Source organism: Anomaloglossus baeobatrachus, chromosome 8, assembly GCF_048569485.1.
Source record: "Anomaloglossus baeobatrachus isolate aAnoBae1 chromosome 8, aAnoBae1.hap1, whole genome shotgun sequence".
Taxonomy (NCBI): Eukaryota; Metazoa; Chordata; class Amphibia; order Anura; family Aromobatidae; genus Anomaloglossus; species Anomaloglossus baeobatrachus.
Genome location: NC_134360.1, coordinates 232,310,564 through 232,336,667, shown reverse-complemented (window position 1 = coordinate 232,336,667; position 26,104 = coordinate 232,310,564). Strand labels below are relative to the sequence as shown.

The 26,104-nt window shown below is 45.8% G+C and overlaps 1 protein-coding gene and 1 long non-coding RNA gene across 4 annotated transcripts in view; one reads left to right on the top strand and one right to left on the bottom strand.

Annotated features, from left to right (window-relative positions):
* LOC142248917 (uncharacterized) overlaps nucleotides 1-26,104 on the bottom strand; it is a 142,020-nt gene that overhangs the window by 93,999 nt on the left and 21,917 nt on the right. The window lies entirely within an intron of this gene.
* Nucleotides 1-26,104, top strand: part of DNAJC6 (DnaJ heat shock protein family (Hsp40) member C6) — a 110,098-nt gene that overhangs the window by 81,704 nt on the left and 2,290 nt on the right. For all 3 annotated transcript variants that reach the window (XM_075320344.1, XM_075320345.1, XM_075320342.1), the window contains 4 exons: nucleotides 865-999; nucleotides 11,768-12,028; nucleotides 15,726-15,874; nucleotides 18,579-18,755. In XM_075320344.1, coding sequence (XP_075176459.1) covers nucleotides 865-999; nucleotides 11,768-12,028; nucleotides 15,726-15,874; nucleotides 18,579-18,755 — 722 coding nt within the window. The remainder of the gene's footprint in view (nucleotides 1-864; nucleotides 1,000-11,767; nucleotides 12,029-15,725; nucleotides 15,875-18,578; nucleotides 18,756-26,104) is intronic.

Below are 26,104 nucleotides of genomic sequence, written 5' to 3'. Positions count from 1 at the left end.
TTACATACAGCACGGAAGCATATCAGTAATTTTGGGGGTACGTTTGAAGAATGCAGCAAAGACACAGTTAAATGTGGTGGCATTTGTTCATATGGTTTAAAAATGGTTACAGGTTCCCTTTCAATGTACTGTATTTATTTTATTTTTTTTGGAGGACTCCTTTAAAGGGAACCAGTCATCAGGATTTTTGTATATAACCTAGTGCCAGTATAGCACTGGCTTTATCAGGCTGATTCTCTACATACCTTTGGATGTATAGGTTTTGAAATCCAATAAAGTAACATTTATAAAATTGGCAGCTTCTTGAGTGACAGCAGCTGAGGATCAGATAATATCTGGAGGGGGATATTCATAGTTATCCCCTCCCCCTGATAGAATTAGCATAAGTATTTTACAATGGATTTAACTTTTTACTAGCAGGACCTGTGTGAGGTCATACATGTGACTAGAAGGGGTGGGGCCTCAGCCAACAAAGCTGATACCAGGAAGCAACCTTTTTCTGGCTGCTGAGGCCCCACCCCTTCTGGTCACATGGGTATGACCTCACACAGGTCCTGCTAGTGAAAATTAAATCAATTGTATAAAACTTATGCTAATTCTAACAGTGGCAGGTGATAACTCAGAATACCCCCCAGATATTATCTGATCCTCAGCTGCTGTCACTCAAGAAGCTGCTGATTTTATAAATTTTACTTTCTTGGGTTTCAAAATCTATATGTCCGAGCTGACCACTAAAGGTATGTATAAAATCAGCATGGTAGTGCCAGTATAGTACTAGCCTTAGGTTATATACAAAAATCCTGGTGATTGGTTCTCTTTAATGAAACCTACGACTATTTCTCATTGATGATTTATTTCCTGAAGGTGGATTAGGAGTAGGGAGTCGATCGGCTGCTACCAGTCCAACAGGATCACCGCACAGTACCCCACAACACCGTAACAAGCCACAGACTCTTGATCCATTTGCAGACCTTGGAGCTCTGGGTGCAAATCTTGCTGGTAATATTATGTTTCTATATCTAATAGCATGGTCTGGAAAAGCAAAACACTCGTCCAAAACCCCCCCCCCCAAAACATTGTCAAATTAACAGTTTTATTCAGCCATTTTATAGTCCCAACTTTCTTTAGCCTGCCTTCTGGTTTCTGAGTGGATTGTTATCTTTTCAAATTTCCTGAATGGCAATTCATGCATGCTTGTAAAAATGGATTTTTCTTTATCTAGATGATAACCCACATAGAAGCTTTAGGTTCTGTGCGCACTTACCGTTTTTTGCCGCGGATTTGCTGCATGTTTCGCTGCAGAAAATGTTCATAACATCTCTGCAGTGAATCACCAGCTAAACCTATGGAAAAAAAAATGCTGTGCGCACTATGCGGAATTTGACAGCTGCATGTTTTGCTGCGGGATTCCCGCAGCAAAAACAATTGCATGTCACTTCTTTTCCGCACATCGCTGCGAGATTTCACTCCATTGACTGCAATGTAATCGTGAAATCCCGCAGGGAATAACGCAGGCAGCAAATTCTGTGCGGTTCATTGCTTTTCCTGCGTTATTCCCTCCGGTATTTCGCGGTTTACCTGCGGTAATGTACATCGCTTGCCTGCGGTTTGCAGGGAAGTGATGTCATTATGCAGGAAGAGGAAGCTGAGCAGAGAGTAAACACACACACACACACACACAGATCACAGACACAGACAGACATCACAGACACAGACATTATAGAATACACATAGAAAGCAAACGGAAATATAGAAAACAAAACACGTGGGCTCCGCTGTATTTTTACATCCAGCCGAGGTAAACGCACAGCGGCGGCCCAGTATTCTCAGGCTGGGGAGGGAGAGGGGCAGGGTTAATGTCCCCCCGCCTCCCTCCCGCAGCCGAGAATATCAGCCGCAGCTGTCCCGGGACTGTCGCATGCATTATGCGACAGTACCGGAGTGTCCCCGGCTCTTCTTGTTGCCGTGATGCAATGGCAATCAAGGTAATGTAAGGAGTTAATGGCGGCGGATCACCGCCATTAAGGCTATGTGCGCACTAGAAATGTGAAGTTTCTCAAGAAAATTTCTTGAGAAACTTCTGGGAGTGAAAGATTTCCGGACCTCCGGAAAAAATCCGCACCAAATCCGCATGCGGATTTGCCGCGGAATAGCCGCAAATTTGCCGCGATTTTCCCGCGTGTGGTTCCCTGCGGATTTTGCAGGCTGTACTGCCGAAATCCGCAGGGTACCTGCGGAAAAGAATTGACATGCTCATTTTCTCAAGAAATTTTCTCGAGAAATTCTTCTCAAGGAAATTTCTTGAGAAAAATCCGCACAGTGCTCACAGCTATTTTTTTTTTTTTCTCATAGAATTTGCTGGGAAATGTCTGCACAAAGATTCTCAAGAAATTTCCGCGGCAAATCCACGGGTAAAACGCACTAGTGCGCACAGAGCCTTACTCCAGGCTTGATCATGGCAGCGTCTATGTGACAGCTGACATGATCAACCCGTAAGTAAAGTGAAAAAACACACACACCTAAAAATCCTTTATTTTAAATAAAACACAGATAAGCCTCGTTCACCCATTTATTAACCCCTCCCGAAACAAAGCTCCGACGTAATCCACGTCCTCCAATGCTTGCATCCAGCCGCGACTGACACAGACACTGCTGAATGCAGCCTCGCAGTGAGACAGCAGAGGTAACCACAGGGCATTTCCCACGGCCGGTAATGTGAACTAACTGCCGACCGTGAGAAATGCAGCGTGTGCTCACAGGGACTCTATCTATCTATTCTTCTATCTATTCTTCTGTCTATTTCTCTATCTATCTATCTCAGAATGAAATGACTTTTCTTTGTCGCTCCATTGGGAGACCCAGACAATTGGGTGTATAGCTTCTGCCTCCGGAGGCCACACAAAGTATTACACTGAAAAAGTGTAACCCCTCCCCTCTGCCTATACACCCTCCCGTGGATCACGGGCTCCCCAGTTTTATGCTTTGTGTGGAAGGAGGCACACATCCACTCATGCATTCCCATTTTAGTCAGCAGCAGCTGCTGATTTTATCGGTTGGAAGAAAAGAGGGCCCCCACAGGGCCCCCGGCATGCTCCCTTCTCACCCCACTACGTCGGCGGTGCTGTTAAGGTTGAGGTACCCATTGCGGGTACAGAGGCTGGAGCCACATGCCGTTTTCCTTCACCATCCCTTAGAGGCTCTGGGAGAAGTGGGATCCTGACCGGTCATCCATTTACTGGGACCGGGCTCCCTCCGCAGCCCCTGTGGGAATCTGCCGGACAGGAGTCTATGTATCCTCAGGGACAGGGCCCTGCATCTATAAGGTACTGTGTCCCCATGGGGACTGTGCATGGAGCGCTTGTTTCACGGACGCTGCAGCAGCTGCTGGTTTGTGAAGACCGGGACTTCCGCGCCGACCGAGCCTGTTTGTCGGCCGCGGTATTAAATTTAGTCCCCGGCTTCATTGCGGCCTAGTACCATAACTCCCGCCCCCGGGCCTGCCAGTCAGGGGTAAGGGCGGGACGGCCGACCTGACGTCGGCAGTGAGGGCTGGAGCATACTTTGTTTCCTCCCCCCCCCCCTCACTGATCACTGGGGCCCCAGATTCCCGCACTTTTCTAGTCGCCGCCCACGGCTCCCTCCTCCCCTGAGAGCTCCGGCAGCCATTTTTACACACATTCTGCCGGTGGAGGATTTTCAGGAACGAGCTCTGCAGCTCTGGGAGACCTAAGGCAGGGAATCTGGTGGACACACACTCCGCTTTGGGCGGTCGGTAAGCCACACCGGTCACCCGGTGCCGGAATATGAATATGAATATGAAAATATATATATATATATATATAATATATATATATATATATATATATATATATATATATATATATATATATATATAATGTGTATGTGTGTGTGTGTGTGTGTGTATATATATATATATATATATATATATATATATATATATATGTATGTATGTATGTATGTATGTATGTGTGTGTGTGTGTGTGTGTGTGTGTGTGGTGTGTGTGTATATATTTCTTTCTGTTCGGCCGGATTGTTTACCTTTGGCTATATACCCTCAGTGATCTCTCTCCTAGGAGACAACAGCATGTCGTCCACAAGGAGCAAGGGCGCTAAGTCAAAGGGTTTTTTTGCAACCTGTACCTCTTGTGGGGCTATGTTACCTGCGGGTTCCACCTACCCTCACTGTGAGCAATGCTCGACCCCTGTTGCACTTGCTCAGCCGGAGCCTCGGTCACTAGTGGGCCCCTCGGCTCAGGCAGACCCTCCTGCTTCCACTGTCCAGGCGGCAGGGACAGAGTTTGCAGTTTTTGCTGAGAAACTCTCTGAGTCACTTTCACAATCCATGGCTCAGTCTATGGACAAATGGTCTGCCAAGCTACTAGAAGCCTTGCAGTCCAGACCGGTCCTTACACAGGCCCCGGGCACTGTTGGATCATCGCCTCCAGGCCCCTCTCGGTCTGCGCCGCAGCGCGCTCCCGGGGTGGCCCCTAGGTCTCACGTGGAGGACTCCTGCACGGACCACAGTCCCAGACCGGCTAAGCGGGCTTGCTGGGAATCTTCCCCGACTTCCTCACGCTGCTCGGGGTCTCAGCTTGAGGACTCTCTGGAGGACGAGGCGGACGTCGCAGCTCAGGGCTCTGACCCTGACGTTGCCCTCAATCTTGATACACCTGAGGGGGACGCCTTAGTAAATGATCTTATATCGTCCATCAACCAGGTGCTAGATCTTTCTCCCCCACCTCCACCTATAGAGGAGTCGGCTTCGCAGCAGGAGAAACACCAGTTTAGGTTTCCCAAACGTACACGCAGTGCGTTTTTCGATCACTCTAACTTCAGAGATGCTGTCCAGAAGCACAGAGCATTTCCGGACAAGCGCTTTACTAAGCGCCTTAATGACACACGTTACCCCTTCCCCTCTGACGTAGTTAAGGGTTGGGCTCAATGTCCCAAGGTGGATCCTCCAGTCTCTAGACTGGCGGCTAGATCTGTAGTATCGGTTGCGGATGGCTCATCGCTCAAGAATGCTACTGACAGGCAGATAGAGCTCCTGGTGAAATCCATCTATGAAGCCACAGGCGCGTCCTTTGCCCCGGCCTTTGCAGCCGTGTGGGCACTCCAAGCTATTTCAGCTTGTCTGTCTGAGATTAATGCGGTCACACGTACCTCTGCTCCGCAAGTTGCGTCCTTGACTTCTCAGGCGTCGGCTTTTTCGTCCTACGCCATGAACGCCGTCCTGGACTCTGCTAGCCGTACAGCGGTGGCATCCGCTAATTCTGTGGCAGTCCGCAGGGCCATGTGGCTACGCGAATGGAAGGCAGACTCTGCTTCCAAGAAGTTCTTAACCGGTTGCCGTTTTCTGGCGACCGATTGTTTGGCGAACGATTGGATGAGATTATTAAGGAATCCAAGGGAAAGGACTCGTCCTTACCCCAGTCCAAACCGAAGAGACCTCAGCAACGGAAAATACAACCGAGGTTTCGGTCCTTTCGGCCCTCAGCCAAGTCCCAATCCTCTTCGTCCAACAGGCCAGAGAAAGGCCAGAGGAACTCCTATGCGTGGCGGTCTAAGTCACGCCCCCAAAAAACCGCCGGAGGCACTGCCTCCAAGGCGGCCTCCTCATGACTTTCGGCCTCCCCGAACCGCATCCTCTGTCGGTGGCAGGCTCTCCCGCTTTTGCGACGCCTGGTGGCCACATGTCCAAGACCGATGGGTGAGAGACATTCTGTCTCACGGTTACAGGATAGAGTTCAGCTCTCGTCCTCCGACTCGCTTCTTCAGAACATCTCCGCCCCCCCCTCTCGGGCCGGCGCACTTTTTCAGGCTGTGGGCGTTCTGAAGACAGAAGGAGTGGTGATTCCCGTTCCCCCTCAGGAACATGGTCACGGCTTCTACTCCAACTTGTTCGTGGTGCCAAAGAAGGACGGATCATTCCGTCCCGTTCTGGACCTCAAACTGCTCAACAGGCATGTGAGCACCAGAAGGTTTCGGATGGAATCTCTCCGCTCGGTCATTGCTTCGATGTCACAAGGAGACTTCCTAGCTTCAATCGACATCAAGGATGCTTCTCTCCATGTGCCGATCGCACCCGAACATCAACGCTTCCTGCGTTTCGCCATCGGGGACGAACACCTTCAGTTCGTGGCACTGCCTTTCGGCCTGGCGACAGCCCCACGGGTCTTCACAAGGTCATGGCATCCGTTGTGGCGGTCCTACACTCTCAGGGCCACTCGGTGATCCCTTACTTAGACGATCTCCTAGTCAGGGCACCCTCCCGGGTGGCGTGTCAACACAGCCTGACCGTCGCTCTGGCGACTCTCCAGCAGTTCGGGTGGCTCATCAACTTCCCAAAGTCCAAGTTGACACCGACCCAATCACTGACTTACCTCGGGATGGAGTTTCATACACAGTCAGCGTTAGTCAAGCTACCGCTGGACAAACAGCTTTCGCTGCAGACAGGGGTGCAAACTCTTCTTCGGGGTCAGTCACACCCCTTGAGGAGCCTCATGCACTTCCTGGGGAAGATGGTGGCAGCAATGGAGGCAGTGCCCTTCGCGCAGTTCCATCTGCGCCCACTCCAATGGGACATTCTCCGCAAATGGGACAGGAGGTCGATGCCCTCGACAGGAACGTCTCTCTTTCCCTTGCAGCCAAAACCTCTCTTCAGTGGTGGCTTCTTCCCACTTCTCTATCGCAGGGAAAATCCTTCCTGCCCCCATCCTGGGCTGTGGTCACGACGGACGCGAGCCTGTCAGGGTGGGGAGCGGTTTTTCTCCACCACAGGGCTCAGGGAACCTGGACTCCGATAGAGTCTTCCCTTCAGATCAATGTTCTGGAGATAAGGGCAGTGTATCTAGCCCTATTGGCGTTCCATCGGTGGCTGGAGGGCAGGCAGATCCGCATACAGTCGGACAACGCCACGGCGGTCGCGTACATCAACCACCAGGGCGGCACGCGCAGCCGTCAAGCCTTCCAGGAAGTCCGGCGGATTCTGCTGTGGGTGGAAGCCACAGCCTCCACCATCTCCGCAGTTCACATCCCGGGTGTAGAAAACTGGGAAGCAGATTTTCTCAGTCGTCAGGGCATGGATGCGGGGGAATGGTCCCTTCACCCAGACGTGTTTCAAGAGATCTGTCGCCGCTGGGGAACGCCGGACGTCGATCTCATGGTGTCACGGCACAACCACAAGGTCCCGGCCTTCATGGCACGGTCTCAAGATCACAGAGCTCTGGCGGCGGACGCGTTAGTTCAGGATTGGTCGCAGTTTAGACTCCCTTATGTGTTTCCTCCTCTGGCGATGTTGCCCAGAGTGTTACGCAAGATCAGATCCGACTGTCGTCGCGCCATTCTCGTCGCCCCAGATTGGCCGAGGCGGTCGTGGTACCCGGATCTGTGGCATCTCACGGTGGGTCAGCCGTGGGCGCTTCCAGACCGCACAGACCTGCTGTCACAAGGGCCGTTTTTCCATCTGAATTCTGCGGCCCTCAACCTGACTGTGTGGCCATTGAGTCCTGGCTCCTAGCGTCGTCGGGGGTATCTCAGGATGTCATTGCCACTATGAGACAGGCCAGGAAACCAACGTCCGCCAAGATCTATTACAGGTCGTGGCAGATCTTTTTGTCCTGGTGCTCTGATACGGGTTTTACTCCCTGGCCTTTTGCCTTACCCATTTTTCTTTCATTCCTTCAATCCGGAATGGGCAAGGGTTTGTCACTCAGCTCTCTCAAGGGACAAGTATCGGCGCTCTCAGTATTTTTTTAAAAGCGCCTGGCAAGGCTTCCGCAGGTTCGCACGTTCCTGCAGGGAGTTTGCCACATAGTTCCACCCTACAAGCATCCGCTGGAACCCTGGGACCTTAACAGGGTGCTAATGGCTCTTCAAAGACCACCTTTCGAGCCGCTGAGGGATGTCTCTTTATCACGTCTTTCGCAGAAGGTGGCATTTCTTGTGGCAATTACCTCACTCCGAAGAGTGTCGGAGCTTGCAGCGCTGTCATGCAAATCCCCCTTCCTGGTTTTTCACCAGGATAAGGTGGTTCTGCGTCCTGTCCCGGAATTTCTCCCTAAGGTGGTATCTCCTTTTCATCTCAATCAGGATATCTCCTTACCGTCATTTTGCCCTCATCCAGTTCACCAATGTGAAAAGGATTTGCATTCATTAGATCTAGTTAGAGCACTCCGGCTCTACGTGTCTCGCACGGCGCCCCTGCGCCGTTCAGATGCGCTCTTTGTCCTGGTCGCTGGCCAGCGTAAGGGTTCGCAGGCTTCCAAGTCAACTCTGGCTCGGTGGATCAAGGAACCGATTCTTGAAGCCTACCGGTCTTCGGGGCTTCCTCTTCCTTCGGGGCTGAAAGCCCATTCTACCAGAGCCGTGGGTGCGTCCTGGGCATTGCGACACCGGGCTACGGCTCAGCAGGTGTGTCAGGCAGCTACCTGGTCTAGTCTGCACACCTTCACAAAACACTATCAAGTGCATACCTATGCTTCGGCAGATGCCAGTCTAGGTAGGCGAGTCCTTCAGGCGGCGATTGCCCACCTGTAGGAAGGGGCCATTTTCGGCTCTCTTTTATTGAGGTATTCTTTTACCCACCCAGGGACTGCTTTTGGACGTCCCAATTGTCTGGGTCTCCCAATGGAGCGACAAAGAAGAAGGGAATTTTGTTTACTTACTGTAAATTCCTTTTCTTCTAGCTCCTATTGGGAGACCCAGCACCCGCCCCTGTACCCTTCGGGCTGGTTGTTCTTTTGTGTACACATGTTGTTCATGTTGAATTGTTCTTTTGGTTATGGTTTCAGTTCTCCGAACATCCTTCGGATTGAATTTACCCTAGACCAATTTATAAGTATCCTCCTTCCTGCTTTTGCATCAAAACTGAGGAGCCCGTGATCCACGGGAGGGTGTATAGGCAGAGGGGAGGGGTTACACTTTTTCAGTGTAATACTTTGTGTGGCCTCCGGAGGCAGAAGCTATACACCCAATTGTCTGGGTCTCCCAATAGGAGCTAGAAGAAAAGGAATTTACGGTAAGTAAACAAAATTCCCTTCTTTTTTTTTTTTTTTTTTCAATGTGCTTTATTGCATTGAATGCAATAAAGCACATGTACCAACCCGCACGCGGCAATATCGCGGTAAAACCGCGGCAAACCGCATGCGGTTTTCGGGTACGGTTTGCCACGTTTTTTTACCGCGGGTGCGGTAATCTTTCAATGCCTGCGGAATGTTCTTGAGAAAATTCCATTTTCCAGTGCGCACATAGCCTTAATGGGGACCATGTAGTTTGTGATCTGGCTTTTCTTAAGTTTATGAGCAGCATTTTTTAACAATGTGGCTAAAAGACATAATTATTGCAACCAAATTTTCTTAATACTTAAATACATAAAAATAAAGCAAAAAACAAAACACATGATGCCAATTTGCAAAGTACTTTTGAATAAAAATGTGCGACCAATGTATCTCCATAGCTGCAGGCAATATACAAACCCTGTGTAGTCTGGTCTGGCAGTCAGGGGTTTATATTTGTAGGTGTCTGGTAATGCATTGACTTAACCCCTTCTTACCAGGGCAGTTCTTTTCTGAAGTTTCAAAAGAGGAACAAGATAACAGCGACAGTCATTCATAAGGCTCTCAACTGTCATGAGAACCCATCATCACCACATGATCATGTTGGGAAGGGGATGAGAGAACAGCAACTGTGACATTTAAATGCCACTTTTATTGACGGCGGCACTGAAATGATAAACGATCGGACCTAGCACCAGTCACTATTGTTATAGGCGTTACTAGCATTTGGTAGGTATGGTGCAGACCAAACTCTTGAACCTGCGCCATACATGCAGACTCTATGTATTATTACTAGTGATGAGCGAATAATAATTAATCATGTTCGGATTATTTGTAACGAATCCCAAAGTACTATTCCGGCATACGTCACAAATAATGAACCTAATGCAAGTCAATGGGGAACCCAAGCATTTTTTATTGTTTTGTTTTTTTTTTTTTTTTTTTTTTTTTTTTTTTCTCCAGAATAATGCTCGGGTTCCCCATTGACTTGCATTAGGTTTGTTATTCGTGACAAATACCGGAATAGCACTTTGGGATTTGTTACGAACAATCCGAACACAAATAGTTACTATTCGCCTTTCACTAATTACTACATCATACAGCAAAAAAGGGTTAGTGGAACCGAGTGCAGAAAGCCGCAACACCAGGAAAACATTAAGAAAAGCATGAAGCTGTAACCAAAATATGTTTGCATATGTCAAATGCGCAAGTGGAAGAATTATGGTAAAGTGTATAAAAATACACTAATTGGTGGGTTTTCATGTTGGGTTTTCCACTCCTGCTCTTCTTTTAGGTTATTAAAAAGAAGGGTCAGATGGCAGGAGAGTGAAGCGAGCGTACCCGCCCCCGTCTGTTGTGCATCACTGGCAAATCGCTGCCCGTGGCGCACAACATCGCTAACACCTGTCACACTATACTTACCTGCCTAGCGACGTCGCTGTGGCCGGAGAACCGCCTCCTTTCTAACGGGGCGATTCGTTCGGCGTCACAGCGGCGTCACTAAGCGGCCGCCCAATAGAAGCGGAGGGGCGGAGATGAGCGGCCCGAACATTCCGCCCACCTCCTTCCTTCCTCATTGTGGGCAGGCCGCAGGTAAGGTGATGTTCCTCCTTCCTGAGGAGTTACACGTAGCGATGTGTGCTGCCGCAGGAACGACGAACAACCTGCGTCCTGCAACAGCAACGATAATCGGGAAAGAAACGACGTGTCAACGATCAACGATTAGGTAAGTAATTTTGATCGTTAATGGTCATTCGTGCGTTTCACACGCAACGATGTCACTAACGAGGCCGGATGTGCGTCACGAATTCCGTGACCCCCCCCCCCCCCCCCCCCCAACAACATCTCGTTAGCGATGTCGTTGCATGTAAAGCGGCCTTTACACATGATTGCAGGTGTAGAGTAAACAGGGTTTGTAGTCTGTATCCATGGAAACACAGTTTTGCATAGAATCTGTATATGCAGAAATGGTAGTGGGACTGTTTTTATGTTGCTTAAATTTTGCTTTTTAGATGAACTGGATAAATTAAAATAAACTTTGTTACAAATGTCTACATTCTCTCTGCATGTTGAAATTCACATGACAAACTATGGTAGGATGGGAAATTAAGTAGTAAGATAAAGAAGCTTTAGAAAATACACTCAGAATAGGGATTCCTAGCAGGAAATTACTCACATTATAGTCAGTTATGAAACACTATAAGTAATGATCTATTAGTTCTGCTTGTTGTCACTTGTCATGTGTTTGTTAGGCCAAGTTCACATGTCTAGTAATAATCCATTAGCATGGATCCAGCATCAATCTGTTGGCAAAGAAAGTCAACTTTCTCTTCCGTTTTGACAAAAAAATATTTTTTGCAGAATCCTTTTTTTTTTTTTTTTTTTTTTTTACATGGGTATCAATGGAAAACAAATCTGTTAACTGATTGCTATTTAGCCATCGGTTTTTCTTTCGCTTGTAAAGGATCCATTTTTTGGTCACTGGATCCGTTTCAAATGGAGCATAAATAGCAATTGGTAACAAATTCGTTTTCTATACACTCACGTTAAAAAAAAATCAGATCCTGCAAAATTCAATATTTTCAAAACGGACAAAAAAGTTGAGTATGCACAACTTTTTTGTCAATGGATCCATTCTAACTGATGACTACAGCACATGTGAACTCAGCCTTTACTGTTTCTTGATCCAGGTGGTTCATCATTTGCAAGTAAGCCAACAACCCCGACCGGTAGCAGCGGAGGATTTCCCCCTGTAGGATCACCCCAGAAGCCATCTCCACAGCACGGAGGAGGCAGCTGGCAGCCAAATTCTGGATATTCCTGGCAGCCACATTCCAAACCTCAACAAAACGTCCCACACTCTTCACCGCAAAACAGACCCAACTACAACATCAGCTTCTCCGCAGTGAACAGCGGCCAGAACGACAAGGGGAAGAGTGCAGCCAGCTGTGGTGAGGCTGTTTTACAGAACGATTATGGTTATTTTACATACCTAAATCACACCCATCCTTTCGCATAAAATCTGAATAAGCGCATAATCTTGTGGTAGTCAAACCTCAAAACAGGTTACTGCTATTGGCACACATGGCATACATACCAGTCCTATATAGACAAGTCCTGGATCTAGTGACCTGTAAGGTGCCATCCGCTCATTTTTGCTTGTATGCAGTTTGACAGACAGGTAAGCAGGGGCAGAGATATAAACTGCTCACCCAGCTCTTTTTTCAGAGACAAAATCCTCTCCATACTTACAATAGAAATAAATATTTGCCCCTACTTCCTTTAGAAAGACAAAAGACTTGCCCTCACTTGCTGTAAAGACAAAGACCCGATCCCACTTGCTGTAGAGACAAACACCATCCCTGAGTTTGTGTAGAAAGACACACTTTATTAAAGGTATACTGTAGACAATTAGTCAACGCCAAAAAAGTACAACAAAAAATGTATCTTGAACGCAGCATTTTACTGCCAAGAGAGCAGTTTTGGCTCTAGAAAAAAAACGTTGCATTTGAGCATAGCCGTATACAGACGTTCTTAAAGTTAAGGCTGAGCTCACATTTAGTAATCATTAGGGATGATCGAATACCTCAAATATTCGGCTTCACGAATATTTTCCGAATACCTTGCCGCTATTTGACTATTCAATGCGCAATGTAAGTCTATGGGAAGACGAATAGTTCCGAATAGTTGTTATTCGGGTTTCCCATAGACTTACATTGCACCTCGAATATTCGCGAATAGTGGCGAGGTATTCGGAAAATGTTCGCAAAGCCGAATAATCTAAGTATTCAATCATCCCTAGTAATCATCTGTTAGAATGGATCCAGCAGCAAAACATTGCAAAATAGTTGTGCAAACACAAGTTTTTTGTCCGCTTTGAAATTGATTTTTGCAAGATCAGTTTTTTAACGAGAGTCTATGGAAAATAGATCCATTCATTTGATTGCTATTTAGCCATCTGTTTTTCTTTCGTTTATAAAGGATCCTTTGCTCACTGGGTCAGTTTCAAATGGAAGATAAATTACAAAGGGAAAGGGAACCGGTTACCAGATTTGGCGACTATAACCTGCGGCCAGCACCAGTGAGCTCTTATATACAGCATTCCAAAATACTGTATATAAGAGCCCAGACTGCTCTGTATAACGTAAAACGCACTTTTATAATACTAACCTAGGGGGGGCGGTCCAGTCGCTGCTCTCCGGTCCAGAGCCTCCTCTCTCCGGTCCGGCACCTCCTCTCTGCTGCAATTGTCATCCTCCTTCTACCCAGCCCAGTATGGATGACGCGTTCTACATCATCCACACAAACTGTCATTGCAGTCTTGCGCAGGCACACTTTGATCTGCCCTGCTCAGGACAGATCAAAGTATTGTAGTGCACATGCGCGGGCGGTCTTTCACCTTTCCTCGCACCAGCCCATTAAAGTACTTTGATCTGCCTGAGCAGGGCAGATCAATCAACGCCTGCGCAGGACCACAATGCTGACTTGTATGGATGACGTAGGACACGTCATCCATACTCGGCTGGGTAGAAAGAGGATGGCAATGGCAGCAGAGAGGAGGTGCTGTACCGGAGAGTTGCGACACCCATCGGATTCTACTGCCCCCGTAGGTGAGTATTATAAAAACGATTTTAACTTTCTACAGCGTGGCCTGGGCTCTTATATACAGTATTCTGGAATGCTGTATTATAAGGTCTCACTGGTGCTGGACGCAGGTTATAGTCACCAAATCTAGTGACCGGTTCCCTTTAACGGATTAGTTTTCCATAGACTCCCATGTTAAAAGAATAGATGCTGCAAAAATAATTTTTTTTCAAAACTGACAAACAATGCTGCTGGATCCATTCTAACGGATGATTACTATACATGTGACCTCAGCCTTAGATTGCTACAAATGTATCCAGTCTAGACAATGCTCTGTGAGCTAAACACACCTGCAGGGAACATTTTTCTAGTATCCTCTTTAGTATAATGTACTACTGCAGGTAAAATGCATTAGCTAGAAGTTAAACCTGTTTGGCTAAAAGGAACTATAGGGAAAAAGTTTGTCTAGATAAAAAAAGTAACACTGTACTTTTCAGAGCTGAAAGTTGCTAAGGCTAGTTTCACACTTGCGTTCAGCGGAGTCCGTCACTATGGAGAATAGCGCAGTCCGTTAACGCACTGCGCTATTCTCCATAGACTTGTATGGATGACGCACTGTAACGCAAGTGTCAGCGTTGCATCCGCCGGACGACGCAGCGTCGTTATTTTGACGCTGCGTCGGGCGGAAGGAACGCAGCATGTAACGTTTTTTTGAGCAGCGGAATCCTTTGGATTTCACTACGCATGCTCTCTCTGGCTCCCTCCACCCGTAACCAGGGTACACATCGGGTAACCAAGGAACCCTGGTTACGTGTGCCGGGAGCCCGACACTTCACTCCCCGCACTACGTATGTATACACACACAATCACACACACACACACACACACACACACACACACACACACACACACACACACACACACACCTTTCCCCAGCCATGCAGTCCCCATGGCACTGACGTCCTCAGCCATGGCCCTGCTCGGCTCCACTCACCGCACTCCGCCCACCGCTCCTGCCCCCCGCACACATTGTCGGCGACCGAACGATCAGCTGATCACCCGGCGGCCGGCTATTGTGAGGGATCGGCTGATCACCCAGCGGCCGGCTATTGTGAGGGATCGGCTGATCACCCGGCGGCCGGCTACTGTGAGCGATCGGCTGATCGTTCACAATAGTCTGCCGACGGTAAAACTGTAAAAAAAAAAAAAAACGAATTGCGTTGTTTTGCTGCATCCGTTGTGCCACTATATGCAACACATCCGTTGCATCCGTCACACAACGCAATGCAACGGATGCCGTTCAATGCAAGTGTGATACTAGCCTAAGTCTGGGTTTTTTTTATGGTTTCTTTTCCTTTGCATAAAGCAAATATTGTAAATGGTATTAAATTGAGACACAATGTAGATTAGAAAGCTGCAGGACTTGGCACAGTGATAAAAAGCTATGAACTTTACATATGCAGCTCTGGGATCCTGGGTTCAAATCCCACCAAGGAGAACACATCTGCAAGGAGTTTGTATGTTCTCCCTGTGTTTGCGTGGGTTTCTTCCAGATTCTCCAGTTTCTTTCCACACTCCCTAGATCTAAAGATAGGGAATTTAGACTGTGAGCCCCAATGGGGACATTGTTGCTGATGTATGTAAAGTGCTGCAGAATATGTTAAAGATTATCATGAGATGTGTGGCGTATTTTAGTTCCTGGATTGCACTGCAAGAGGGATCAGGCGGTCACACAGTTCTTGTATACCATTATGCAGATTTACTGAGCAAAGTGCTGCAAAAAAGTTGAGTTTATTGCACCAAATTTCATATATTTTGCCAGTTTTTGGAGGTGTCCTAAAAAAGAGCCAGGAGCCAATACTGGTATGCTGATAAATATGTGTACTTTCTTTGGCCAAAATGTTTGTGTGAATATGTTAAGTTTAATATGTATAAGCAAAAGTGTCTAACGTCATACTGCATGTGTCATTTTATTAAAGTTATTAAAATTTGCTACATTGTCACCACCTTGTAAAGTGATCACTAGATGTACTAACTTGTACTTGGGTATTCTTGTTATTTAAGATGTGAAACCGAAGGCTTCAGCTGACAACTTTGAAGATTTGCTATCTGGTCAAGGATTCAATGCACACAAGGAGAGGAAGGGACCAAGAACTATTGCTGAAATGAGGAAGGAAGAAATGTCAAAAGAAATGGATCCAGAAAAACTAAAGGTGAAAAGATTTACTAATCAAAATGCACCAGAATTCTGTCTCAGATTCTTCCACAAGTCAAGATGCTCTCCAGTCCAGTTAGTGTAGTCTTGAAATAAGAAATCCACCTCTATTTATTAATTATTCCGTAAAAGACTATTTTTTTTTATTTAACCCCTTTTTCTTAACATAGGAAGTAATAATAAATCCAACATTGGGTCACCGTGTATGAAGCAGAATCAGGACCGGAGCCAGCACAATACCTGGCAGCTTGCTCTGATTGCTGCTGTTTATCCATTATCATACTGCTGCCACTCACCCCACTGAAGGCCTCCATGGCTGTAATCTTAGGGGTACTTTGCATGCTGCGACATCGCAAGTCGATGCTGCGATGTCGAGCGCGATAGTCCCCGCCCCCGTCGCAGCAGCGATATCTTGTGATTGCGGGCGTAGCGAACATTATCGCTACGCCAGCTTCACATGCACTTACCTGCCCTGCGACGTCGCTCTGGCTGGCGATCCGCCTCCTTCCTAAGGGGGCGCGTTATGCGACGTCACACGGCAGGCGGCCAATAGCAGCGGAGATGAGCAGGATGTAAACATCCCGCCCACCTCCTTCCTTCCACATTGCAGCCGGGACGGAGGTAGGAGATGTTCCTCGCTCCTGCGGCTTCACACACAGCGATGTGTGCTGCCGCAGGAACGAGAAACCACATCGTACCTGTCGCTGCAGCGGCATTATGGAAATGTCGGACCCTACACCGATGATACGATAACGACGCTTTTGCGCTCGTTAATCGTATCAAAAAGGATTTGCACATTACGATATCGATTGCGACGCCGGATGTGCGTCACTTTTGATTTGACCCCACCGACATCGCACCTGCGATGTCGTAGTGTGCAAAGCCCGACTTAGTTTTCCTGTGAATCCCATCCATCAGACAACTGCAGGTTCATATGCCCAAAGGTTATGCTCACACTGAGTCTTTATGAGAATTTTCTGACTGGATTCTCTTCAAAATGCTCCTTTTGCATACGTTTTTTTTTTTTAGGAGGTTTTAGAGCAAAAACTGGGCATGAATTAAGCGGAAACTCTCCAAACTCTTCTCAAAAATGTTTCTGCTTAGATTTCACTTAAAACAACTTAGCAAAAGAGTTATTGGGCACTTCAAAACATTCTTTTAAAACTCTTCTTACTTATTTCTCTGGGAAATCCACTTTATTCATATGAGCTTTTAGTGTTTTGGGGTTTTTTGAACGCACAAGTTTTTGAAAAACACTGGATGGAAAAAAACGTGCATCTAACTTGTCTGAAGCTGATCGTGAAGTAAACCTCTTCAAACTATGCACTTTCCAACCAAGGGCTCATGCAGACAGACCAGAATGCACTGATTGGCCGCGGTTCTCCCGGACTGAGCGTCACAACTTCATATATTTCTATAACGCTGTCATGCTCAGGTCGGGAGACCCGCGTCCTATCCCTGCATTGCAGTCTATACTTGGACTGATTTTCATGGACATCTCTATGTGCACATGTCTTTTATTTTTTCAGGTGGCGTAGCCACCAAGTTTTTCTATGCAAAACTGCTTCAGGAAAATGCTGACATCTTTTCTCTGAACTTTCCATTATAGAAGCAAGCAGCTTCCTAGCTAAAGTTGAGCAAAATAATGAACATGTTACTTCTTTTAACCTCAAACTGAAGCGGTTAAAAGAAATATCAAAAGTATTGAGAGAGTGAGGAATATTGGAAAATTTAAAGGGGTTGTCTGGTGAAAACAAGTTAAGTGATAACTAAGGCTCACGTCACATCAGCGGTATTATGCCACAAAACCGGATCCGTTACAAATGTGTTTCAGTTACATTAATTTCCAATGGAATTGCGGCAAGATGCGGTCACATGCGGTTGCGTGCGTCCTACACAACCGCATGTGACTGCATCTTGCCGCAATTTAATATGGAAATGAATGGAACTGAAATGCATTTGTAACGGATCAGCGGTATTTTGCTGAAAAACCGGATGTGAGGTGAGCCTTACTGGTCATGAGTGTCTGACCACTAGGACCTGCTTATGGTACCTCACACTAATTTCAAGAAGGAGTATGTATTAGGACATGTCCAGCAATGGGCCACTTTTATTCCCTTTATAATGAAGCGGCAGTGTATATGCCCGACTGCCGCTCCATTCATTCATTATGTAGCTGCCAGTAAAAGCTGAGTGCAGCTTTTGCAGCCCCATAGGGAATAAATGGAGCGACGTTCGGGCATGTGCACTGCCGCTTTGTTGTAACGGGGATAAAAGTGCTGATTGGTGCGGGTCCTCGCAGAGTGGTTAGCCACCCATAAGCCTTAAGTTCTCATCTATTCTGTGGATACGTGTTAATCACTTTGAGCTCTGGAGCATGAATACCTCTTGTATTAATGTCTAATAACAGAGGTCATCTTCTAACACTTCTATTCACACTCTTCTAGTTAATAATGTTCTTTTTTAAATATTTTATTTTTCTTATTTCATTCCACTTTCACTTCCATAATCATAGTATATATCTAATGATTCCAGAACATGGCATATTTGTATTTGTGACTATATGAACAGGTTCTGTATCAGTAGGGCCTGGCCTGCTCAGCTCCTGTTCAGTCATGAGCTGTAGTTCTTATGTGTCATAGTGGGACTGAGATACCATATTGCTTTATCACTGTGATACAAACTTGCATTTTCTATTGCAGATCTTAGACTGGATTGAAGGTAAAGAGCGAAACATCCGAGCGTTGCTCTCCACCATGCACACTGTACTTTGGGCAGGAGAAACCAAGTGGAAACCAATCGGCATGGCGGATCTGGTTACTCCAGAACAAGTTAAGAAAGTATACCGGAAAGCTGTGTTAGTGGTTCACCCAGACAAAGTAAGTACCAACTACTCTCATTTTGTTTGTAATGCTATTCTTTATACACTTTTTTTTTTTTCCTCCTCTTCTTCCAAGTGCCATAATTATTTTCCCTTGTACATATTCTTAGGATGGCTTATTTTTTTATGGCATAAGTTGCACTTTCAAAATTTTAATTGGTGACAAAAAAAAAGAAATTCCGCCATTGTTATTTTTTATTTTGTTGTTATGACGATCATTGTGCAATAAAAATGACCTGGTAACATCATTCTCCCTGTCGGTATGATTACGGCGATAACAAACAAACTTACTTGATTAAATATTTCACTGCTTTTAAAAATTTCAAAATAATAATTGGATTTGTGTCGCCAGAGTCTAAGTTCCATTATTTTATTATATTTCTATTGATGGAGCTCTGTGTGGGCTGCAGATTTTATTAGAACCATATTCGTTTACTATTCTACTTTTTCGAGGGTGGAGAGGTTGAGGTAACTGAACAAAAATCTACAATTCTGATAAATACAATTACAGTGCATAGAATTAGGTTCCCTATTCAGTGACTCCGGGTGACCAGCCGGTGAGCCTCCTGTACAATCTCCCCTCCCTTCTCAGAAATGTGACACGGTCATTGACTTGGATGAAAACTTTACCACCTTCAGCTCCACAGATGAATTATTCAGCAACAGCATCAGCTTTGTGTTCTGGTCATGACGGGGACATAATGACTATAACATACATTGTCACCTATAATTTTTGTATCTCTACCATGGGCTGCTGTTAAACAAGCAAGACAGAGAGATGGCACATACATGAGGGCATCTGCCAGGGTGAGGGAGGATAAGGGGAAGCTTCCAAGCATTCCATGACTCGGTGTAATTGGATACTGTCATTAATAGCGTTTGTGTTGAAAATTTGCATCTATAGTAACAAAGCTACATCTGCTCTGCTTCAAGGTCCTAGGAATTCAATATATAAGTTCTAAGGTCCCCACAGTATAATGATTGCTGTTTGCTGAACGCTTTAAAGGGGAGAGCAGCTGCCAGATCGCTCTGCCACTAATTTATCCTCCACGGTGACAAAGGATTGGACTTTTATAAAATCTAGCATGCCCAATTCATCTTTCTGTCCCTCGATCAGGGGAAAGTCTGATGATTCCAATATACTTAAGGATAGGTAATCAATATCAGATTGGAAATATATGCTTTGAACACAGCTGTATTCAATGTGCAGTGGCCGCTGCGGGGTGCTGCCCGTGCTGCAGTATTCTTTTTATTCACAGCTGTTTTGCAGTGACTGGCAATGGCTCCTACAACATAATAGCCTTATACTAAAGCTCCAGAAGCAAGGACTAGGGAAAACTATATGCAACTGGGTAAGGAATTGGCTAAAGCTATGTGCCCACGTTGCTTCGAGGTAGTTGCAGTTCTAAATGCACCCTTTGGCAGAAATGGTATTTGCCAAAGTTGCTTTTGACCACAAAAACGCTATAAATACGCTTGCGTTTTTACTGCGATTTACATGCTTTTTCATTGCTTAAAGTCAGATGCGTTTTGATGACAAATACACTGCTAAATAAAGTTTTAACATTCAAACACTATGAAAAAATGGAAAAAAAATGATAACAAACAAAATAGCTGATTTTATTAAAATGATAAATGTTTGTTAATATTTATGTATAAAATAACGTTAAATTAATGTTTTTCTTAATTTTAATTGTCTGACTGTGTGTGTGTGTGTGTAAAGGGACATATCATGCCTTTAATATAATGTCAAAAACGCATGTAATTAAATTGTCAAAAAACGCTTTTGTTTTCTGCATACAAAAAGCATGTAAAACGCTAGGATTTTGATGTAGAATGCATTTTGCATCTTCTCATTGACTCTAATGTTATCAAAACGCAGCTCAAATGGCAAAAACAATTGACATGTTGCTTCTTTAAACGCTGAGTTTTTGCCCAAAAATATGCAAATTAAACGCAGCGTTTTGAACAGCATGGTGTGCACAAGAAATCCCTATTTCTCATAAACTTTGCTTGGAAATCAAAACGCATGCATTTTGGCATTAAAACGCTGCAGTTGAAAACGCTGCGGAAACTCATGTAAAAACGCAACGTGGGCACATAGCCTAAAAGATAGGAAACAAAGAGTAGTCATAAATGGTACATTCTCTATATGGGCTATAGTTAGCAGTGGGGTGCCACAGGGATCTGTGCTAGGACTGATTTCTTTTTAATCTCTTTATTAATGACCTTGTGGATGGGATTGATAGTAAAGTGTCAGTCTTTGCTGATGACACCAAACTATCTAGGATATTAAAAACTAACCTTGATAGTACAATATTACAAAAAGATCTGGATAAGATGTCAGAATGGGCAGATACTTGGCAAATGAGATTTAACCCCTTTACGACCGCCGATACGCCTTTTAACGGCGGCATATTAGGGTACTTTTTCCGATCCGCCGCTTTTTAACGGCGGTCGGAAAAAAGGGTCTAGCGCCCCCCAGAGTCAGAAAATTTCCGGGGTCTCAGCTGCCGGGGGTAGCTGAGACCCTGGAGATCATGATTCGGGCCGGTTTTTCCGGTCCCAAGTCACGTGATGACCGGTATACACCGTATACCGATCATCAAGTTATAGTAAATGACCGCGCCGGTAAAAAATGATTTATCTCCCATCTGGCATGATCAAACATGCCAGATGGGAGATAAATCTTTTTCCCGGTTCCCTCCGGTCCCCCGGTGTCCCCAAAGTGCCCCCCCGACCCCCAACCCCCTCCCGAAAATCCAAGATGGCCGCGCGCACCGGCGAGCACAGCAGCGCGCCGGCCGCATTTACAGTGTTCCTATGGTTTCTGTCGTATGTGCCATAACACATACGACAGAAACCTGCTCCCTAGGCCCTGCCGGGTCCCCCCCTACCCCCCCCTGGTGTTCCCCGGTGTCCCCCGGTGTCATACATACCTGTCGCAGCTCTGATCCCCCGTGGCCCCCTCCTCCGGCTCCTTCACAGCAGTTGCCGGTCACATGTGCCGAGCGCGGCTGACAGCTTCCTGTGTTCAGAGAGCTGTGCTGGCTGCTCGCACTCTGCAGCTGTGACCCAGGGAGGGTGGGTGCAGATTCTTTGCACCCACTCTCCTCAAATGGAGGGTCTGCCCTCCTAGAAAATGGGGGATACGTTCCCTGAACGTGCCCCCCATATTCTAGAAGGTCCAGAGGCGACGTGGGACGTCCAAATGGATTATTGTGGATTTTTTTTTTTCTTTTCAATAAATTGGTCAATCAGGGAATGTTTGGGGGAGTGTTTTTTCAAATAAATTTTTTTTGTTGTCAATTTTTTTTTATTACTGTCAATTAGTTATGTCGGGTATCTGATAGACGCCTTGACATAACTAATTGCTGGGCTTGATGCCAGGTGACATTACACACCTGGTATCAACCCCATTCATTACCCCGTTAGCCAACGCACCAGGGCGCGGGATGAGCTGGGGCGAAGCGCCAGAATTGGCGCATCTAATGGATGCGCCACTTCTGGGGCGGCTGCGGCCTGCTATTTTTAGGCTGGGAAGAGTCCAATAACCGTGGCTCTTCCCATCCTGAAAATACCAGACCCCAGCTGTCAGCTTCACCTTGGCTGGTGATCTAATTTGGGGGGACCCCACGTTTGTTTTTTTTTAATTATTTATTTATAAATAATTAAAAAAAAGAAAAACAGCTTGGGGAGCCCTCTAAATTGATCACCAGACAAGATGAAGCTGTCAGCTGTGGTTTGCAGGCTACAGCTGTCTGCTTTACCCTAGCTGGCTATCAAAAATAGGGGGGACCCCACGTCATTTATTTTAATTCTTTTTTTTTTTTTTGGGCTAAATACAAGGCTAGGCATCCTTTAGTGTCACATGAAAGGCACTAAAGGGCGCCAGCTTAGAATATGCAGGGGGGTGGGACGTTATATATGTTTGACATCTATCCATTCATCCATTGTAGCATTTTACGCTGTGTGCCCACAATCAGGGTTTGCAACGTTTTGGACGCAGAGTGTTTTCCCTGCGTCCATAACGCTGCGTTGTGCAGTAGAAGCACAGTGGCAGGATTTTTAGAAATCTCATGCCCACTGTGTTTCTTTTCTCCGCAGCATAAATCGACCTGTGGCGCAGCTTCCCGAGCCTCAGCATGTCAATTTATGCTGCGGAGATGAGTGCTTTCTGCAGGTAGAATAGAACTAAAGTCCACAGCAGCCTGAACCCAAATCGTGGGCATGGGCAGCTGCGTTCTCCCGTGGACAACACTCACATTTCTGCAGGAGGCTGACACTGTGTACTAGACGCCGTGTCGCTGGATCATGGCCACATAGCCTAAAGGCCGCTTTACACACTGCGATATCGGTCCCGATATCGCTAGCGTGGGTACCCGCCCCCATCTGTTGTGCGACATGGGCAAATCGCTGCCCGTGCCGCACAACATCGCGCAGATGCGTCACACATACTTACCTGCCCGGCGACGTCGCTGTGACCGGCGAACCGCCTCCTTGCTAAGGGGGCGGTCCATGTGGCGTCACAGTGACGTCACTGAGCGGCCGCCCAATAGAAGCGGAGGGGCGGAGATGAGTGGCCGGAACATCCCGCCCACCTCCTTCCTTCCTCATAGCGGCCGGGAGGCAGGTAAGGAGAGGTTCCTCGTTCCTGCGGCGTCACACATAGCGATGTGTGCTGCCGCAGGAGCGATGAACTACATCGTTACTGCTGCTGTAACGATAATCGAGAATGGACCCCCATGTCACCGATGAGCGATTTTGCACGTTTTTGCAACGATGCAAAATCGCTCATCGGTGTCACACGCAGCAACATCGCTAATGCGGCCGGATGTGCGTCACCAATTCCGTGACCCTAACGACTCCGCATTAGCGATGTCGCAGCGTGTAAAGCCCCCTTAACAGTGAGAAATTTGTTGCTACAGCAACAGTTTTGTGAAGTACCTGTGGATTCAAAATGTTTACTATACTCCTGAATAAAATCCTTGAGGGGTCCAGTTTCCAAAATGAGGTCACTTGTGGGGGGTTTCTGATGTATAGGTGCCCAAGGGGCCCTGCTAATGTGACATGGTGCGCGCAATTTACTTCAACTTTTCCAAAATTCAAATGGTGCTCCTTCCATTCCAAGCCCTCCCATTTATCCAAACAAAGGTTTTTGGCCACATGTGGGGTATCCCTGCGCTCACAAGAAATTAGATAACAACCTGTGGGGTACACGTTTTGTTGTTGCCTCTTGAAAAAGTGAAAAATGTGTCGCTAAATCAACATTTTTGTGAAAAAAATGAAAATTTCAATATGGCAACCTAAGCTTATCAAATTCTGTGAAGTATTCGTGGATTCAAAATGCTCAATATGCACCTAGATTAAAGCCTTGAGGGGTCTTATTTCCAGAATGGGGTCACTTATGGGGGACCTCCACTGCTTAGGCACCTCAGGGGTTCTCCTAATGCAACATGGCGTCCGCTATTGATTCCAGCCAATTTTGCAGTCAAATTACACTCCTTCTCTTCTGAGCCCTGTAGTGTGCCCAAACAGTTGATTTCCACCACATACAAGATATCAACAAACTCAGGAGAAATTGCGCAATAAATTTCATGGTGATTTTTTTCCTGTTACCCTTGTGAAAAAAAAGCTACCTGGTTGAAGTAACAATTTTGTGGTAAAATTTTATTTTTTTATTTTCATGGCTCAACGTTATAAACTTCTGTAAAGCACCTGGGGGTTCAGGGTACTCACCAAACATCAAGATAAATTCCTTGAGGGGCCTAGTTTCCAATATGGGGTCACTTGTGGTGTTTTTTTGCTGTTTACGTACCTTAGGGGTCCTCCAAATGCGACATGGTGCCCGCAATCTTTTTCAGCCAAATTTCCTTTCCAAAATTCAAATATTGCTCCTTCCGTTCCAAGCCCTCCCATTTCTCCAAACAAAGGTTTCAGACCACAAGTGAGGTATCACCGCGCTCATAAAAAAGTGGGTAACAAACATTGGGGTCAAATTTTTGGAATTACCTCTTGAAAAAGTGAAAAAATTGATGCTAAAGCAACATTTTTGAGAAAAAAATGAACATTTTCAATGTGACAACGTAACGTTATCAAAATCTGTGAAGTACCTGTGGATCCAAAATGCTCACTATACCCCTAGATAGAAGCCTTAAGGGGTCTAGTTTCCAAAATGGTGTCACTTGTAAGGGGTTTCTGCTGTTTAGGTACCTTAGCGGACATGTAATTCCAACATGGTGCCCGCAATCTATTTCAGCCAAATTTGCTTTCCAAAATTCAAATATTGCTCCTTCTGTTCCGAGCCCTCCCATTTGTCCAAACAAAGGTTTCTGACCACATGTGGGGTATTGGCGCGTTCATAAGAAAGTGGGTAACAAGTTTTGGGGTTCATTTTGTTGTGTTATTTCTTCTAAAAGTGAATAAATTTGGGGTAGAGCAACATTTTAGGTAAAATTTTATTTTTTGCTTTTTTTCATTCCACTTTGCTTTAGTTCCTGTGAAGCACCTGAAGGGTTAATAAACTTCTTGGATGTGGTTTTGAGTACTTTGGGGGTGCAGTTTTTATAATGGTGTCACTTTTAGGTATTTTCTGTCACCCAGGCCTCTCAAAGTCACTTCAAATGTGATGTGGTCCCTAAAAAAATGGTTTTGTGAATTTTGTTGAAAAAATGGGAAATTGCAGATGAACTTTGACCCCTTCTAACTTCCTAACCCCAAAACATTTTGTTTCAGAAATTGCGCTAATGTAAAGTAGACATGTGGGAAATGTTATTTATTAACTGTTTTGTGTGACATAACTCTCTGGGTTAAGGGCATAAAAATTAAAAGTTTGAAAATTGCAAAATTTTCAAAATTTTCATCAAATTTCCGATTTTTTCACAAATAAAAGCAAAAAATATCGTTCTAAATTTATAACTATCATGAAGTACAATATGTCACGAAAAAACAATGTCAGAATCATTGGGATCCGTTGAAGCGTTCCAGAGTTATGACCTCATAAAGTGACACTGGTCAGAATTGCAAAAAATGGCCTGGGCATTAAGTACAAAACTGGCTTCGTCCTAAAGGGGTTAATGTTGACTGCGTATACATTAAATGGAAGTAAACTCGGGACTACAGAACAGGAGAAGAACCGGGGGATTCTGGTTACAAGTAAGCTGAGCAGCAGCACTCAATGTCAGGCAGCAGCTGCTAAAGCAAACAAGATTTTAGGGTGTATAAAAAAGAGAGATTAGATCCCGTGATCCCATCATATTGTTACGCCTCTATAAATCACTTGTAAGGCCACATCTGGAATATGGGATCCAGTTTTGGGCTCCACATTTTAAAAAGGACATTCAGAAG